This window comes from Euprymna scolopes, chromosome 46 (assembly GCF_053919585.1).
Source record: "Euprymna scolopes isolate OS-2025 chromosome 46, ASM5391958v1, whole genome shotgun sequence".
NCBI classification, from domain to species: Eukaryota; Metazoa; Mollusca; class Cephalopoda; order Sepiida; family Sepiolidae; genus Euprymna; species Euprymna scolopes.
The window spans coordinates 37,026,064-37,046,507 of record NC_136527.1 but is presented as its reverse complement, the minus strand read 5'-3'; the positions used below and the strand labels follow the sequence as shown (position 1 = coordinate 37,046,507).

General features: G+C 29.4%; 1 protein-coding gene across 1 annotated transcript in view; it reads right to left on the bottom strand.

The window, feature by feature from the left end:
• LOC145270094 (uncharacterized) overlaps positions 1-20,022 on the bottom strand; it is a 27,576-nt gene extending 7,554 nt beyond the window's left edge. The window contains exons 1-3 of the mRNA XM_080125695.1: positions 19,915-20,022; positions 13,072-14,106; positions 10,336-10,391 (exon numbers count right to left, since the gene is read on the bottom strand). Coding sequence (XP_079981821.1) covers positions 10,336-10,391; positions 13,072-13,775 — 760 coding nt within the window. The 5' untranslated portion in view covers positions 13,776-14,106; positions 19,915-20,022. The remainder of the gene's footprint in view (positions 1-10,335; positions 10,392-13,071; positions 14,107-19,914) is intronic.
• Positions 20,023-20,444: the final 422 nt, after the last annotated feature.

Here is a 20,444-nt window from a genome sequence, read left to right as displayed (position 1 = left end):
AAAAGATACTCTAGAGTTGATTTAATTCGGAAATTAATTTTCATTTATTATTTTCTTTTGATTTATTTTTTCTTCTTTTAATTTCGCGTTTCGTTTTTTTTGTTCCAGATTTGTTGAAGCAAAAGAGAGATGGTTTGTTATGGAGAATGAGGACTTGGGTAGAATCGATATGGTGGAGATGTGTATACAAACTTGAATGCATGAACCCATACTGAGGAATAATTGGTAGCTAATGTAGTGGTAAAGGTTGAAGGGTCTTGTAAGTTTCCGTTTCTCATAATGAACAACACCAACAAAAAGTCACATTTAGAAGAGGCTGCCAAATTGCTGAGTGTAGAGTGGCTGGTAAGTTGTTGAAGCAAAAGAGAGTTGGTTTATAATGGAGAATGAGGACTTGGGTAGAATCGATATGGTGGAGATGCGTATACATACTGGAATGCATGAGCCTGTATTGAACACTCATAAAACAAAAAACATTAGTAGACTCGGAAATGATGCAAGTAGATGTAATTGAAAGATTTAATAGTCGATTGAGTTTTCTGATAATGTTACTAGAAAGGAAGGATGGTAGTAAAAGATTTTGCTGAGATTTTACAACTTTAAATAAAGTTACAAAGAAGTTACCTATCAGTGATGACATATAAGTATCGCTAGGATCGGCAAAATATTTCTCAAATTAGATCTAAAGTCAGGGGACTGGTAGGTTAAATTAAGAAAAAACGATAAAGAAAAAAGTGTGATCACTTGCCACCAAGGGTATTTGACTTCCAAGAATTAATGCCAATAATTCTATACGGACAGAAAGATCATGCATTACCATATTTGATTGATATTTTAATATTCTAAGATACTATGGATAGTCACTTGGATCACATAGATAGAGTACTACTAGCCAGTTTACATGAGTACAACCTCAGGTTGAAAGCTATGTAGTGTGAGGTTTTAGAAGTACAGTATCTGGGGTTCAAAGTGAACAGACTATATAGGCAGACCTGGACAAAATCAAATCGATAAAATTTTGACTTCAACTACTATGAGAAAAGTCAGAGCTTTCATTGCTATGACGTCATATTATTGGTGATTTATAAGAAAGGTTTCTGAGATTGCCGAGCCGTTAGTTCACCTGACAAGGAAATATTCGAGGTTCTAATGGGACGACACATGTCATTTTGCCTTTGTCAGACTAAAACTGAAGCTCACAGATATGGTTATACTGGCTTATCCCGATCTTGAAAAGGACTACAGAATGTACACAGATGCCCCAATCATGCGATAGGGAATGTCTGCCACAAATGATCTATGTGAGGGTAAAGATGTTAAAAAAACAAATTTACTTTTTATCCCATAAACAATGAGGCTTATCGGTATAGCCTGACTGTCCTACTAATGATAAGGTTATATATACCGTTGCATCTTAAAAATAGAATAGTAGTATATTACCATGTCAACAATGATCGTTGAAATGACATTTCACGTCATTAAGCAAGAATATTTCTGGTCCTGTTTATTTGAGGATGTGAATGAATACATAGGAAATGTATTCTCTGCCAAACCAGAGATCTGAGGATGCAACAACCTTGAATGCAGAAGTGCAATCTGCTTCCTTTTCCTTTCATAAAACTGGCATTGGATATTTTTTAGGCCCAAAGACGCTTTAATCAGTACATGTATAGACTTTCATCGATATGTATAGTGGTTGGCTGCAGTCTTTTGTGGTTCCTAATAAGAATACAGAAATGCTGGTGCATCTGTTGTTGGATGAAATTCTCTCAAATTCGGACACCAGCCCAGCTGTTAAAAGACAATGGACCGGAAAATATTAACAAAGTCATGAAGAAGGTGTTGAAGGACCTCAACATACATCATGTGACCACGTCATTTTATCACCATACAAAGAAAAAAGTGGAAGGATTTCAAAGGATGATGCATGACAGTTAAGCAAAAAAGATCAGAAACAATGAGTTGTCATAGGATTTATATATAAACCAAATGTTGGCAGCTGTTAGATTCCATGTGAGCGAAACGACCATCGTCAGTTGAGGAAAGTCCAATGAGTTGGATAGTGATTGAGCCACAGAACAAGTTGATACCTCAATATTGAGAAGTCAACATCAACAAGAAAGACCATTGATGGACCGGAGAGTCATGGCACATCATGAGAGTGAAAATTGCCAATAATTTGGACACAACCTCCTACATCAACCAGAGTCATTACACATAGCATGGCATTGAAAATTGACAATAATTTGGACACAAGTTATTTCCTATTTGCATCTATTGCGGATGTCAAAGACAATAATAGGATATATTCTGAAAGGCTTAGGATTAGTTTGGAGTTTGGAAGTGGGGAAGATGAACCAGTGAGAGGAAATTGTTTAGGTTGAGTAAAATCTATATTCTGTTTTTAAAAAAATATTCCTTTCTCAGGGTTCGTTCCATATGTGACACTTTGGAAGATGATTTCGGCTAACAATTTGGACAGAGTATATGAAGCGTTACGAATGAAAGAAAAGATTATGAGAAAGACAAAAATGATTTTTTTCTTGTTTGTAAACTACTTCAGTACCCTCGAAAACCTATAAAAGGCGTCATGAATTTTTGGAGTTGGAAAGATTCTAGATATTGACCGTTGTTTTATAGTTTTTAGTAGGCACCACCAATATTCACCACAGAACTACCCCTCTATATGTAAAACGATGTAACTTTATTATACGTTAATATTATCAATATAACTTTTGTACCATTTAAAAGAAGAAGGGCAAAATAAGATAGGAATAAATCTAAAAAAATTTTCATCATACAAAAATAATGAAATTGCGAGACGAAAATCATGTTTACATAATTGATCGTTTAAAATAACGTTCCCATGTAATAAGCATTCCGAACGTGAAAACATACCCGTGTTTAATAAATATAGCAAAAATCAACTAATGGTCAGATTTTCGTGAATTTTTTTATATTTATCCATTTTAGAATGAAATTACATATAAAATGCAGTTTCCGTAAAATATATGGGGGGAAATATTTTTCTAGTGTGTGCCCCCCCTATATATTTTTTCGAAATTTGAAAACAATATATTTAAATCTATCGAAATTTTAATTTATTATGAAACATAAGAATTCAAATAATTAAAAAAATATTTATTTTTTTTTAATTTAAATACACGTAGTAAACAAAAACATATCTAGAAGTTGCCATTAAAAAATTGATATAAATTTAATATATTGTTTTTTTTTTTAAATAATTTAATTGGGCCGATAAAAAAAATTTTTTTCAAAAAAAATCTTTACAAATCTTTCTGATGTATGCACCTGTCACCGCACGAAGATGTCATATTCCAAAAAAATCACGTAAATCGATCAAGTAATTTTATGTAAGAAAATCAAATATTATGACATATTTTAACGGAGAAATACTTGAAAAAAAACCCAGCTTTTATTTAATTATTTCTAATGATAATGATGAATATTTTTTTAAAATTTCGATAATTTGATTTTTAAGTAAAATAAATTCTTATTAAATTTAATTACAGTAGATAATAGTTAAAAAGAAAAAAAACTGTTCGCCGTTGGGCGTTGCTGGCATCAATTATGACGCCACAAGATCCTGTGTACATTTTTGGAAAAGATTCACATAAAAAAGATAGTTCCTATTGTTCACCTAAAAATTAGAGAATTAATAAAGATGAAGTTTGTAATCTGTTCTCATGCAAATATTAAAATAGTAGTTAACGATAAATCAACATTTTCATTAGGATTATTCGCTTAGTAAATGTAGTTATCTCCCTTACATTTTAACGTATTCTGCAAATGCACAAAAATCGATACTAAATTCATGTAGTAATACTTACGTTTTTGTTTTATAATTTGCTTTCGATTAACTTTATCTGCTTTTATAAAGGAAACGATTTTTCAAATGTGATTGACTTTAAAAGCTCAAGTTAACATTCAAGATGACGAACGGAAGAGCAAGTTCGCAGAAAACAAAATTGAAGAGGAAAAATAAAAAAAAATCATTTCGAAATAGAGCCGAATATCACGGATAAAATTAGTATTATTTTATTTAACATTTTAATATTTACATGAGAGAGAACATATTACAAGTTTCATCTTTATTAATTCTCTAATGGTGCGTGCCATTTAATGGCGGAAATGGATAATTTATAAAGCCGTCTTTTCGTATTTTTATTTATTTATCTATTTATCTTTATTAATTCTCTATTTCGTTGGCTGAAACTAATAGTCTTTTTTTATATATAGATTTTCCGATTCTTTTTTATCGCGTTTGAAAGATTCAATTTTAAAAAATTACACGTGAAAATTTTTTTACGGCGTCAGAAACTGACAAATTCAGCTAAATTTAAAAGTTAAATAAATTCCTTGTAAAACCCGAAAATCCGCTGAAAAATAAATACTAGTTTTCTGGGACTATTTCAAAGATAATTAGTAAAATAAAAGGGTAATATTGACAGGTTTCTTACCGGCCTCAGCGACGAAAAATAGTTCGTCTCAAAGTTGTATCAAGAAGCGGTACTTGATGTAAGAACGAAAACATGAAATCCTATCCTACGGAAACGAAACGAAACTTCTTCCGTATTTTTCTTTTTCTTTTTTTCTTTTTTAATTGTTGCAATAGTTAGTTTTAGGTAGGTAGAAGAGTAACTTATCGAACCGAATAAAAACATTAAAATACATAACTTCACTTTTCACCGCAACAAAAATAAAGTAGAAAAATATTTTGTAATAAAAAAAAATTAGGTGCATTCAAAATAATTATAATAACAATTCACCGTTTTGCAAATAAAAAAACTGACAAAGCAAGATAAGTTACTCTTCTACCTACCTGAATAAGTTATGTATTTTAATGCTGTTATTCGGTTTTATAAGTTACTCTTCTACCTACGTGGATAAGTTATGTATTTTAATGTTTTTATTTGGTTTGATAAGTTACTCTTCTACCTAACTGGATAAGTTATGTATTTTAATGTTTTTATTTGGTTTGATAAGTTACTCTTCTACCTACCTGGATAAGTTATTATTTTAATGTTTTTATTTGGTTGATAAGTTACTCTTCTACCTACCTGGATAAGTTATGTATTTTAATGTTTTTATTTGGTTGATAAGTTACTCTTCTACCTACCTGGATAAGTTATGTATTTTAATGTTTTTATTTGGTTTTATAAGTTACTCTTCTACCTACGTGGATAAGTTATGTATTTTAATGTTTTTATTTGGTTTGATAAGTTACTCTTCTACCTAACTGGATAAGTTATGTATTTTAATGTTTTTATTTGGTTTGATAAGTTACTCTTCTACCTACCTGGATAAGTTATTATTTTAATGTTTTTATTTGGTTGATAAGTTACTCTTCTACCTACCTGGATAAGTTATGTATTTTATTGCTTTTATTCGGTTTTTGTCAGTTCGATAAGTTACTATTTTACATTCCGGTATAAGTTTTATGTTTTTATGTTTTTTAATGATTTTATTTGGTACAAAAATTGTCTATGGCTGCAGCATTACATTACATGAAACCTGTGGAAAAGTATCAGTAAATGTATCCATAAAAGACCTCGATAGTTCGAACTGAGTTGTCTCCTCATTTATAAAGATGTTCGACACCTGGAAACCCATAGAAAGGAAGTTTTGAATGTAGGTTTTGTGTTGGTCTACCGGGTAAAAATTACCAAATACCTCTCCTAAAAAAATTACCCCATCTCCAAAAAGTAGCCATAAAGCGGGTGCTCAGTTTACATTAAATTAATATAGAAAAATGGTCCCGAAAACTCCTAGTAAACAAGTTTTTGAAAGTATGTTTATTATTTGATTTTTTTCTCAGTAAATTATTATTGTATGAAACAGCTTCATTAGTTTTTTTTTGGGGGGACTTTCGACACCAATAAATGGCGCTATCTTTGCCTCCTTCCCCTTAAATGAAGACACGAAGAAAATAATAAAAACTAATTATTGCAGTAATTTAAAAAAAAACGGAAGAAGTTTTGTTTCGTTTCCGTAGTATATGATTTCATGTTTTCGTTTTATATCGTTCCGCTTCTTGACATAACTTTGAGGCGAACTATTTTTCTTCACAGAAGCCGGTATGAAACCTCTCAAGGTTACCTATTAAAATGACACTTTAAAATTTTGTGAGAATCGTTATCATTAAACCCACATTCAATATTTTTGAAATTATATTATTTTTTGTGAAAATATTGAATGAATGCTGCTCCAAATATGGACAGTGATACAAGAGACTATTTTTTAACATAACCTGTAGAAAATATAAGATAGCCAATCCACCAGAAACCTTAATGATCCTCAAGATTCGTGAGAGGCCAAAATTAGGATTAGATATTTTCAAGTTTGCAGGTAAGGACTATCTTTTCCAAGTTGATTACATCAGTAAGTTTTATTACGGACTAAACTTTTGCATAAGCAATACCGTCAGAAGAGGTCTTCAGTCATTTGTAACTGGCTGAGCAAAACAATATGTATTGACATATTAATGCTTATAAATAAAACGTATATCTTGTTCTATTTTAGTATTGGTCACTCTTGTATTAAGCTCATTAAAACTGCATTCGTTGAAAAATATCCCTGGAGAATATTAACGTGGAATTTTATAATTTTTCAATTTGAATTGAATTTTACTTAAGATGAATACAGCATCGCAGTATATTTCTTAGCGAATAAATTGGGAATATTATTCTTTTTTGTTTCACTAACAGTAAAACTCGTTATTTATATATATATATATATATATATATATATATATATATATATATATATATACACAAATTTATGAGAAATAATCTTATTTAATAATATTTCAACTTTTATTAATAGCAATCCTTTAATTTATGAAGCTCGATCTAACTTCAAAATACAAATAAATGACAAAATCTATTTTCCAATTTAAAGGTATTTCTCAACTAACCCTTATTTCTTTAAGTGCCTTGGAATGTCCAATTCTTAACAGCACTTGTTTCGTAGTGCAGAATCATTCATGTAATTATTATGTCATTTTTTAAATTTATTCCGCACTTAACTCATCAGAAGAAAAGAAACTCATCACTACAGCTTCATTTGAAAACTTTTATTGAAGAATTCAATTCTGGTAACTTAATTATGTAGTAGAGCTGACTATTCAATGTGACCGCCTTCATCCTCAATCATCGCCTTGATGCAGGTCTGCAACTGGGAGATTGCCTTTTGTACAAGCGCCGGAAGGAACTTAGCGAATACCCAGTGGATGGCTGCGATCAGTCTTTGGTTTTATGAGAGGTTATGTTGCATATGTTCTGGACATAAGACTAAACAAAGTTGTCTGAGGGTTGAGGTTGGGGGAGGAGGGATCCAGTGAGAGAAGGGTACAAAGTCGTAGCACACTTTTTGAAGAGAGTCCCTAGTGGTCTCTTTGGACTTGTGGGCCGCCATCATCACACTCAGGGTCTGCAACAGCATTATCACCTTCATCAACACCAGGAAATCAGCACAGGGTTGTCCGATGCATTAGGCTGTCTCCTCTGGATTTGCATTTTAAGGATTTTACTGGTTTATTTTTCCATTCTTATTTTAAATGGTACAAAATTTATACTGATAATATTAATTTATAATAAAGTTACATCGTCTTACATATAGGGTGGGGTAATGGTGACTTTTGGCAGTCCCTAGTGGTCTCTTTGGACTTGTGGGCCGCCATCATCACACTCAGGGCCAGCATTCACCTTATAACACCAGGAAATCTCCACACTCTTCAGCACATCCAGGTACACTTTTCAGCTGTTGACTTTCAAGCTGACTTTGAAGATGTGAGATGGCATGATGTGGCTCTCACTTGAAACCACACCAAATACCATAATTGTGGGTTGTCCGATGTATTAGGCTGTCTCCTCAAGCAATGAACTCTCTGGATTTGCATTTTGAGGATGCTGACATTGGCTCGTTGTCATAACTGGGATTGGTAGAGAGCACGATCTCACTTGTTGAAAATTGTGTCATGTTCAGACATAATAGAAGGGCCCTATCGCTCTTAGGATTTGTACACAACTGGCTAACTAGTAGATGGTCTGCAAGACATTAAGAAAACCGGATTCCATCAAATGGAAATTGAACCATGTTGTCTTTTCTAAGGCGATGATTTAAAGGATGTTTAAATTTTTGTGTAAAATAACCTACATCTTACGCACTGACAACCACTTAATCATTTTATGTCTACTGTAGAAATGTGCAGACTTTTTACAGAAGCCTATAGTTATTTTTATATTATATGAATCTATTTTATGACAATTTGAAGACCTTATAAACATAATATATATTATTTTTGTGTAAATTTAATATATATTATATTTGTATTATTTTAATTAATTATAATATATATTATTTTTGTATTAATTTAATTAATCATATAATATATTGTTTTTGTGCTGATTTAATTAATTATAATATATATTATTTTGGTACAAATTTAATTAATTATAATATATATAATTTTTTGTTAATTTAATTAATTAGAATATATAATATTAGTGTGTTAATTTAATCAATTATAATATATATTATGTTTGTGTAAAATTAATTAATAATATAAGATATTGTTTCTGTGTTAATTTAATTAATAATAATATATATTATTTTTGTATTTATTTAATTAATCATCATATATATTATTTGTGTCCTTATTTAATTAATTATAATATATATTATTTTCGTCTTAATTTAATTAGAATATATATTATTTTTGTGTGAAATTAATTAAATTAATTATAATATATATTTTTGTGTATGTTTAATTAACACCATTATATATTATTTTTGTGTAAATTTAATTAATTATAATATATATTATTTTTCTGTAAAATTAATTAATAATATAATATATTTTTGTGTTAATTTAATTAATTATAATATATATATATATTATTTTAGTGTTAATTTAATTAAATATAATCTATATTATTTTTGTGTTAATTTAATTAATTATAATATATATAAGTTTTGTGTTAATTTAATTAATTATATATATTATTATTGTGTTAATTTAATTGATTATAACATATATTATTTTGTGTTAATTTGATTAATTATAATATATATTATTTTGTAATAATTTAATTAATTATATGTTATTTCTGTGTTAATTTAATTAATTATAATATATAATTTTATAATCATAATATATTTCATGTGTTAATTTAATTAATTATAATATATATAATTTGTGTTTATTTAATTAATTAATATATATTATTTTTGTATTAATTTAATTAATTTTAGTATATATTATTTTGTGGTAATTTAATTGATTATAATATATTTTATTTTGTGTTAATTTACTTATTATAATATATTTATGAGTTAATTTAATTAATTATAATATATATTTTTGTGTTAATTTTATTAATCATAATATATATTAATTTTGTGTTAATTTAATTAATTATAATATATATTGTTAATATAATTAATTATAATATATATTGTTTTCTGTTAATTTATTAATTTTGCATTTAATTAATTATATTTTATTTTTTGTGTTAATTAAATTAATTATAATACATATTAATTTTTGTGTTAATACAGTGTATTATAATATATTATTATTAATTTAACTAATTATATATATGTTATATTTTGTGTAAATTTAATTAATTATAATATATATTTTTTGTAGTTGTTTAACTAATTACAATATATATTATTCCTGTGTTAATTTAATTAATATTTTCACACGAAAGATTTTAATTGAAAAATATTTCCACTTCTACTAAATCATAATTAGTAAAATATCTTTCATTTTTACAGGAATGTTTCAAAATAAAATCCTAAAATCCGTAGTAATGAATTCAATATAACTCAAAGAAAAATTAATTTCTCCAACTACCGATATTATCATTGAATTAAATATTGTTTATTTAATATTTCCATACAAAAAATTATAATTGAAACAAATATTTCTACTTCTTTTTTTAAATTACAGCTTTCGCATAATATTTATATCTAAGAATCTTATATTTTTCTTGAATGAATGTGAAACTTTCGCCGTCACAGTTAAAAAATTGGCAGAATTTATTTTGGCTTTTTTTATGAAAATAAATCATCGCAAATTATAACTATTAAAACATATTTAATTTTTAAAGGATCTGTACGAAAAACTCCTACAATCCGTATAAATTAATTCGATATAACTCCAAGAAAAATTTATTTCTCGAATATTATCATTGAATTTAGAATTGTTTATTTAATATTTTCACACAACGAATTATACTTGCTAAAAAAATATTTCTACTCTTTTTTTAAATTACAGTTTTTGCATAATATTTATATGTACGATACCAATATGTTTTTTGCATGAATGTGAACATTTTGCCATGACATAATTTTTATATAATCTTGAAAAATAAAATAAAAAATTTAAAAGCAGGAACATAGAAAAATAATTAAACTTAAAAAATAGGAAAAACTGTACAAACGTCCACGATATAAATGTACGGATGCACAGCTGAGGTACAAAACCCAAAACCCCCTCCCCCTCCCTCCCTTTAACTGTCTGGCATCATTTTAAAACAACTTTTCGACTGTCTTAGATTTTAGCTTTTGTATCATCCATCTTAAGAAACTTCAGTTTTGTTGACATTCTGCAAAGCGAGAATCTCGCAGTTTTGGGAGCTAATTAAGCGAGTTTTTGTACAAACAATGTGCTTTTTTAATTCAATATCTTAGGACTTTACTTTTCTAATTATAATTAAAATAGATCCAGTAAAATAATATTTATCTTTCAAAAGGATTTTTACAATGAATTTATTTAATTCAAAATTTAGCTGAATTGGCTGGTGTGCAAACATTTCTCATAAGTTTTTTTCAGGTGTATAAATATTATTTCCATTTTGGAAATTAACTTTAGTCTTTAATCTGTTAAACTCCATAAAAAATGATGACAAAATAGATTTCAATACTATGTCTCCCATCTTTATTCCACCAGAGTGAATATCGCTTCGGTACAGTATGGATCTCGATGCATTTTGCCCGTATCTAACTACATAAGAACGTTGTTCAAAGGCGTCGATAATTTAAACACGGGTTTGGTTTCTCATTTTCATTATTTTCGTACACATTAAAAATTTTATTAAAAATATTACTAGTTACAGATTTCATGACATACTGAAATTCACAATGTCAACGTTTTACAAGAACAATAAGATGTAACTATATATAGAATGACGTCGACACATCCCTGCAAGTGTTGCAAAGACCTAATGTCAATATTTTCTCCGACAGGGATATACACGTAACTGGTGTTTGCTCTTGAATTTGATATTACCATAGAACTTCCTTTTTCAGTTGAACCCAATTCAATACAAAGTGAATATTGCTTCGGTACAGTATGGAACTCGATGCATTTTTGCTTCTGGAAAATTGTCAGCAATGTCGGAATCTAGGTGCTTCTGTTACAAAGTTTCTGACATATTGAAATTGCCAACAATGCCAACGTTTTACAATAATAAGATGTAACATCGTTTCTCATATTCTTAACAAATCTCCAAATTTATGAAAGAACCTTCGACACATACGTCATAATCATGTTGTATATCAGTTCTCTTTATATCACTCAAGTTAAGCAACGATAAGCTTGGTTAGTATCAGATAAGTGATTATTTGCAAATAGCAGGCATTATCTGTAGAATGTCGACACCTCCCTGCAAGACTTGCAAACACCTAATGCCGCCATTTTCTCTGACGGTGATATACATGCAACTGGAGAACGTTTGTGAATTCAATATTATCATAGAACTTCTTTTCTCAGAGGAAGTGAATTTATCACACCTAGAGTGAATACTTCTTCAGGATAGTCTGAAACTTGATGCGTTTTTACTTCTGGAAAGTTATCAGCAACCTAGGAATTTATCAAATAATTTACACAGACCCTGTTCTAATCATGACTTTTAGACGATTGACGAATAGTCAAGCATGGATCTTCAAAAAAGGTAGCTTCATAATGGCTGATAGTTGCCTCATCAATGACAGATGGAGGGCAACAAGATCTAGGTACTGCTACTACAGATTTCATGAAATATTTAAATTAACAAATGGGTCAGAGTTGTAATTTGCCACATGACTCAGAGAGATATAAATCATTGCATATGCAACTTTCTACTAGATCAGACAAACGAAAGTGGGTCAGGGTCATTACTTATTGAACGTCTCTCGTATTTAAAAAAATCAGATATTTTATGAAACAACAATGATTAAAGTTTGTGTATGTGTTGATAATAAAACTTACTTGCTTGAAAGGTTCCTGCATTTGATCAGACAGACGGAAATGTGTCAAGGTCATTACTTATTGAATGTCCCTCATATTTAAAATATTTTGCACAATAAACATTTCTATGAAAACGACAATGAAAAGACTAAAACTTTATTGATATGTGTGTGTGTATGTGGATAATTAAACTTACTTGCCTCGCATGTGTGCATGCTTCTAAGGTTTGTCGTTTAACAAAAAAAGAACGAAAGACTAAAATGGTTGCATGCAGTTTTATGGTTGACGGTCATGAGAGTGACGTGGAATGAAAAAAAGACCTGAAGCAAATAGCGTATGTGTTAGAATAAGGTGGGTTATGTACATAATCATGTGCAATCAAATTAAAAGATTGTTGAGTTCTAGAATTGGAAAATTTGAAAACAGAATGTAGAATTATGGAGTTAATAGTTTTGAAAACTAAGTGGCTGGTCGTGGATTTGGACGCTTTGACAAGAGTGTCAATTTTTGAGCTGTAAGTTTTGACAACAGAATTTGTTAAATTTATTTGATAAATTGTTTTACCATGTACTTTACTTATTCTGCGAGCTTTTGCTTCTTGATGCTTTTTTATTTTTTTGTGGTATGCTTTTTGGAACAGAATCAGATAAATATGATAACAGAGACTCAGATAAATCTGATAACAGATGACTCAGCAAACATGACTTCCGTACAAAATAACTACATACTTCACATGAAGTTGGTGGATTTCGTATGTCTTGTCATATGACTCAACAAATTTTACTTCTGTACAAAAGAACTACATACTTTACATGAAGTTGGTGGATTTCGTTTGTCTTGTCATATGACTCAACAAATTTGACTTCCATGCAAAAGAAGAACCACATACTCCACAAGAATATGGTTTCTCTCCCGTATGTGTTTTCATATGATGCAACAAATTTGATTTCAGTGCAAAAGCAGAAGCACATACTTCACAGGAATGTGATTTCTCTCCCGTATGTGTTTTAAAATGACTCAACAAATTTGATTTTCGCGCAAAAGATGAACCACATTCTTTACAAGAATGTGGTTTGTCTCCCGTATGTGTTTTTATATGACTCAACAAATGTGACTTCCTTGTAAAAGAAAAACCACATACTTCACAAGAATGTGGCTTTTCTCCCTTATGTATTTTCATATGACTCAACAAATTTGACTTCCATGTAAAAGAAGAACCACATACTTCACAAGAATGTGGTTTGTCTCCCATATGTATTAGCATATGACTCAATAAAGTTGACTTCCTTGCAAAAGAAGAACCACATACTTCACAAGAATGCGATTTCTCTCCCGTATGTATTTTTGTATGATTCAATAAAGTTGACTTCAGTGCAAATGAAGAACCACATTCTCTACAAGAATGTGGTTTCTCGCCTGTATGTGTTTTAATATGACGCAACAAATTTGGCCTCTGTGCAAATGAAGAACCACATACTTCACAAGAATGTGGTTTTTCTCCTGTATGTGTTTTCATATGATTCAATAAATTTGACTTCCGTGCAAAAAAAGAGCCACATACTCCACAAGAATGTGATTTGTCTCACATGTCTGCTTGCATCTGATTCCACAATATATGACGATGAGCACACTAATAAGTTTCAATCTGGGAAAGTTTATATGAAGAAAGCGATAATTTTTCACACCTTTTTAAATAAGCAATGCTGATGAGCACAGTAATAAGTTTCAATCATAGAAAGTTTATATGAAGAAAGCGATAATTTTTCAAACCTTTTTAAATAAGCAATGCTGATGAGCACAGTAATAAGTTTCAATATTGTTGCAAATCCCTTTAATTGTTGCAAATTCTGGAAAGAAAATAAATTCGAAAAATATATATTACATGTTGTTAAATTAAATTATGTTGATTTTATAAAAAATTTCAAAACCATTGCTCTTTAATGAAATTCAAAATAAAATTATGATAATTTTAAGAATAATGTTTAGGTGACATTTTTAAATGAGGATGAATTATTCATATTCTTTTGATACTGTTCTCATCTTGGGTTTTATTTTCACAACGTATCTATGTTACCTCCGATCATTCAGGTGTCTTTTCTCCAAGTTTGAAAACTTTCCCTTGAACTCATAACATAAGTTTGAATCGAGCCCTTTACTTATTACCTGCTGTAGCATGCTCTCGTGTTGTTAGCGATGACTGGGTAAAATTTCTACATACTTTTAAGTTCTATTTTCAATATAACTGAGGATTGAAACTGCAAAGTTTATGAGTACGTTACTTTACAATAGGATTTTACCAAGTACTCTAACAATAGGCCATGGATCGTAGCTGACAATCCTAGTATGAATTTTAGTAAATATTTTGGTTCTAAAATTTCGGTTCTAGATGTTATCACTATTTATCACTACATATCATATATATATATGCATGCATATATAAAGTCTAAACAAGTTTTGATTAAAAAAATGTAAAAAAAGAATGAAGCTTGTATTCCTGAATTTAACCTACTGCAGATTTAGCACTTGTAAATATACAATCGTGTATATATATATATATATATATATATATATATATATATATATATGTGTGTGTGTGTGTGTGTGTGTGTGTGTGTGTGTGTGTGTGTGTGATTGTGGATGACAATTAAAGCCCCCCCCCTTTGGGTTAAGCACTTTGTAAATATATTTACACCCGATGCATATTTAAAAGCGATTAAGCAAAGCCCACTATTAATTTGTTTGTAAACAAGCTGATGGTTCGAGCACTGTGCAACGGGAGGGTGTGGGCTTAATACACACTCTAAGAGAAATATTTACGGCACTGATTCGTAGCCGAATTGTGAGAGCTGCCGACTGTCAATGCGACGGTTTTAGGTTCACTCCACGGCTGGGGAAAGGTGTTTGTCTAGCCGCACTGATGAATTGTGATACAAGGAAATAGTACTGTATGTGGATGACAATATATACATGTTAAACACTTTACTATGTATGCGAAATAGTTGATCATCACTCAGATCATATGCTCTTCCTTTAAGCCATTTTTACTTTCATTATTTCATTAAAGATTTTAAGAAATATTTAGGATACTATAAATATTAAGGATGTTATGAGAGTCTTTTAATGATGTTAATCCTACGTGGAATCATATGACTTGGAAAGTAAAAGAGACAAGAGTTTAATTACTTGCTGTTGCATATTGAAGGTGCACACATGCAAATGCACTGAATGTTGGGATAAGGTTGTCAAAATGCATATCGTCAATAGTGAAAGGTAAACTATTTGATGCATGCAGCTGTCGAAGGTGAGCGCATCAGTAAAAAGCAAGTCACATATATGGCTCAGAGAAAAAAGAAAAAGATGAGACAGGCGTACACTAACCTGGCAATCAACATCACACAAGCGTGACTCCATCTACACAAATAAGAAAGTAGAGCAGAAAAAATGTGAATGTTTTTTTAATAGAGAAGGTTGTTGAAGGTTCACAAACATGAAGCACGCATGACAGTAGCAAATGCACTGAACAAGTTGTCAAAATTGATATCATCACTGGTGAAAGGTCAACTATTTTACACAAGCAACTTTCGAAGGTGACCACCCCTGCAAAAAAAGTAGGTCGCATATATAGCTTAGAGAAAAATGCAAAAGAATAGAGAAGCCTACAGTCAGTCAGAAATCAACATCGCACATGCGTGGCTCAATTCACCTCTTGGCTCTTCATCTCTAGCTGAATGCACGCATGAGGCAGTAAAGAAGCAGCAGTTTTTATATTTTTATAAAAAAAACGAAGTGTACAAGTCTTTTTGGGCTGACGAAAAATTGACTGTAATATATCTTTAATTTAGTAGCAATGTATGAAAATGATAAGAATTTGTTGTTTCCCCCTCGTCAGGTGAATTGTTCAATTTACATTTTTATTATTGCATATCCTTAATTTTCTGTTCTTTCTCTTGTTCTTCCTTTATAGACAGATACTTTTTACCGTTTTTTTGTTGTTAGCTTAATAAGTAAAGTTTATGGGGGGGGGGTAAACTATAAACCAATTTGATGATTTTGCAGTTGAAATCTTTCACACATGTCAGGAAATGATCAACTTTTTCTCATGCTTTCAATCTGACAAATGATGTTTTTTGGTGACCAATGAACAAGCACCTCTACTCCTTGTAACAATCACTAGGAGTTTATCTTCTCTGAACTCAAGATGAGGAAGGCGATGAAAAGTTTACTTGCTTACATCCTCCCAGATGATTATCATAGGTAACATTTGAAATGTATCTAAATTTCATAACAAACACATGGCTAGGGATTTAAAAGATAGATACACACGTTCTTTTACTCATAGCCAAAAGAAAAAATAAAAGTTCATACAAATAAAAAGAGGGCGATAACGCTTCCTTACTTAATTTCCATGGACACAAGGCTACCTTCAGTCATAACCGGAATAAAAATAAAAGTCCATAACAATAGCAAAGGGGGAGTAACAGCAATAGTAATAAATAAGAAGAAGAATTAACAATGAAACATACAATCCAACACCAAGCAAAATTAATAATGAATCACACTTATTGAAAAACTAAAATACTCCCAGTTTTTTATAAACAACTTTCAAAATACCAAAATACTAGCTGAAGTAAATTATGAAAGAAACAAGAGATATAATACGGCATATATAATTCAACAAACATATGTTCTTGCATTGTACACACATAAAACAATCAGTAGGATACCAACCATAAAACTAACTGGGTTTTGCCATTTCAGCTTTTCTTTCCTTTTTTACACGACCAACCTTTTGAAGCACAGACACATACTAGCCAAGTAAGTTATGATTTTCCCTACACAAATTCAGATCATTTAATTATGAAAACCCCATTATCACAGTTAATGTTCAATAAAATACAAAATAGTATAATTTTATGTCGTCATCACTTTTCAAAACAGAATAAAAGTTAAAGTGTACTATCACAATCCGGTAAGTAAATATGGAATTTCCATTATTGCGAGGAAAAGCAACATAAAAATGTTTTCAACGTTATTTTTACAATGTTTGCACAATAAATAATATTCAAGATGAGAACAGTAGTCTTAATAATCTAAAAAAATACAAAGAATCATTCCTCATCGAAAGAAATTCAGAACCATAATATTGTAATTTGTTTAAAAATCATGATTTTTAAAAAAAATTTAATCAAAGGTATTTGTAATAAAAAAGTTTTGTTGAATGTATTTTTAAGAAAACTTAAAAATTACAACAAAGTTTCTTTAATTGTTTAAACAAAAAAAAACCCAGAAAATTTGATAATTGCACTTCCAAATGAATTAACAGGAAAACTCTTTTGTATACTTATGTGTGTAAACAGTTTCTAATACCTTATATTAAATGAGAAAACATAACTAAAAAGCTAAAAGGAAAAAGGCTTAATTCGTGAAATTTGGCTGATGTTTCCAAAATGGGGATCGATTTACTCGAACGTTATACACAGCACAACTTTAAAACAAAAAGTTGTAAATATTGATTTCTTTTTTTATATTCTGGTGGAGCAGTAGGTGTGTCAGAAATTTCGTGAAAAAATATTTTATAATTCCACCCCGTTTTTCCAAGCTTATAACTCCTCGAAAAATGTAATTCAAGCCCTAATTCTTTTTCAATTAAAGGAGCAAGGACCAACGTGTTTTTTAAAAGGTTTTAACTTCGGACTTTACAGGTAAATTTCTAAAAAACACTACTTTTTTGTTTTAAATTTGAATATATTATTTATTGATTATTTATCTTCAATTTGTGATATATAACACTTTGGTGAGTAAATTAATTATTTATTTTTTAATAGACATTTCAAAAGGGGAGGCCAGAATTAATTCGACACCCTGTCTTTCCAAGCTTATAACTACTCGAAAAATGTAATTCAAGCCCTAATTTTTTTTTCAATTAAAGGAGCAATGACCAAGGTTTCATTTAAAAAAGAAACAAAAGAAAAAAACATACAACGTGGTTTAAATAAAAGGTTTTAAACTTCGGACATTACAGGTAAATTTCTAAAAAATACTAATTTTTTTATTTAAATTTGAATATATTATTTATTGATCTTTTACCTTCAATTTGTGATATATAAAACTTTGGTGAGTAAATTAATTATTTATTTTTTTATAGACACTTGAAAATCGGGGGGGGGCGTGAATGAAAAAAAACGTTTGTCTAAAATGTTATGTTCGGTTCATTGGAAAGAGCATAAAATTTCACATTGACCCTGAACATATCGTAAAAATAGAATCAATAGAAACATTTTGATAGATTTGTAAACCTTATAATTGAAAAATACTGAGCTCGTAAAATCCAATACATTTCATTACTGTTTAATTAAAAAAAATATTTCTATTACTTTTAAAACAACTTTAATAGTTTATTTTGGAAGTATAATCCGTAAAGAAAATAAACAACACACTTTAAAAGAGAAATTACGAGTGTTTTTTATATTTTATTCGCAGTTTCGTGTTAGGGGTGTCAAAAATGCCTACAAAAATTCTGATACACCTAGTGGAGCAGTGACCATTAGATAATAATCCGTTTATTAAAAAAATAAGATGACAATAAAAAAAATACACAGGGGGAGGGGTACCACTTCAATACTTACACCGAGCATTCTTTTTTTACTTGAAACATATGAATCAGTGAAAAATTTATCAATTTTCTTTAGTAAACGATAAATAAATTGTTTTGGTCCACGTCAAGAATATTTCCAACCCCTCAAAAAATCTTTACAATGACGACTTTTTAAATTTTTTCAAGTTGAAAACGAATATATATATTTTTAAAGTTTTCAAGTTGAAAACGAATATATATTTTTAAAGTTTTCAAGTTGAAAACGAATATATATTTTAAAAGTTTTCAAGTTGAAAACGAATATATATTTTTAAAGTTTTCAAGTTGAAAACGAATATATATTTTTTAAGTTTTCAAGTTGAAAACGAATATATATTTTTAAAGTTTTCAAGTTGAAAACGAATATATATTTTTAAAGTTTTCAAGTTGAAAACGAATATATATTTTTAAAGTGGCACAGAGAGATAGTTTCCATGATATGAAAAATTTACTTTTTTAAAAAGTGGGGGATCACTTTTTATTATAAATTTAATGTAAAATGAGCACCACTTTAAGGCCACTTATTCAGGCGGGTGTTTTTTGGTTTTGTTTTTATTTTTGTTTTTGCAGTTATCTCCCTTACATTTAGCTAAAAAAATTGTGTTTTTTTCTGATTTCATGTTCCAATAAAGACACAGGGACATTAAAGAACACAAATCAAGAAAAATGTTATCAATTCTGTACGTAAACGCGCATACAGAATTGGTCACCACTGATAATATAAAGGAATATATATTGAAAGAAATTTGTGCTGAAGTGGAACTAATGTAAAAAACAAAATTACCCTTTTTTCTTTGGTAAACGATAAAGAAGTTGTTTTTATGTTTAAATCAGTATTGAAAGCAAAAAAAACAAAAAAACAACAACAACAAAAAAACAATCGACAGCGAAATATTTTCAACAATAAATCAACATTTTCATTAGGATTATTCGTTTAGCAAATGTAGTTATCTCCCTTACATTTTTAACGTATTCTGCAATTGCGCAAAAATTGATACTAAATTCATGTAGTAATACTTACGTTTTTGTTTTATAATTTGCTTTCGATTAATTTTATCTGCTTTTATAAAGGAAACGATTTTTCCAATATGATTGACTTTACAAGCTCAAGTTAAAATTTAAGATGACGAACGGAAGAGCAAGTTCGCAGAAAACAAAATTGAAGAGGAAAAATAAAAAATAAATCATTTCGAAATAGAGCCGATCTATTTGGTGAATATAACGGATAAAATTAATATTATATTTTTAACAGTTTAATATTTATATGAGAGAGAACAGATTACAAGTTTCATCTTTATTAATTTTCTAATTTGTTGCACGTGCAATTTTGATGGCGAAAACTGATAGGCTAACACAGTTTGGAAAGCCGCCTTATCGTTTTTTTTTGTTTTATAGATTTCCGATTATTTTTTTATCGTGTTTGAAATTTAAAAATTTGTTTAATTTAAAAAATTACATGTGTAAAAAAATTTTATAATGAAACATTTTTTACGCCGCCATTAGAAATTGAAAAATTCAGCTTAATTTAGAAGTTAACTTCTGGGACGCAAA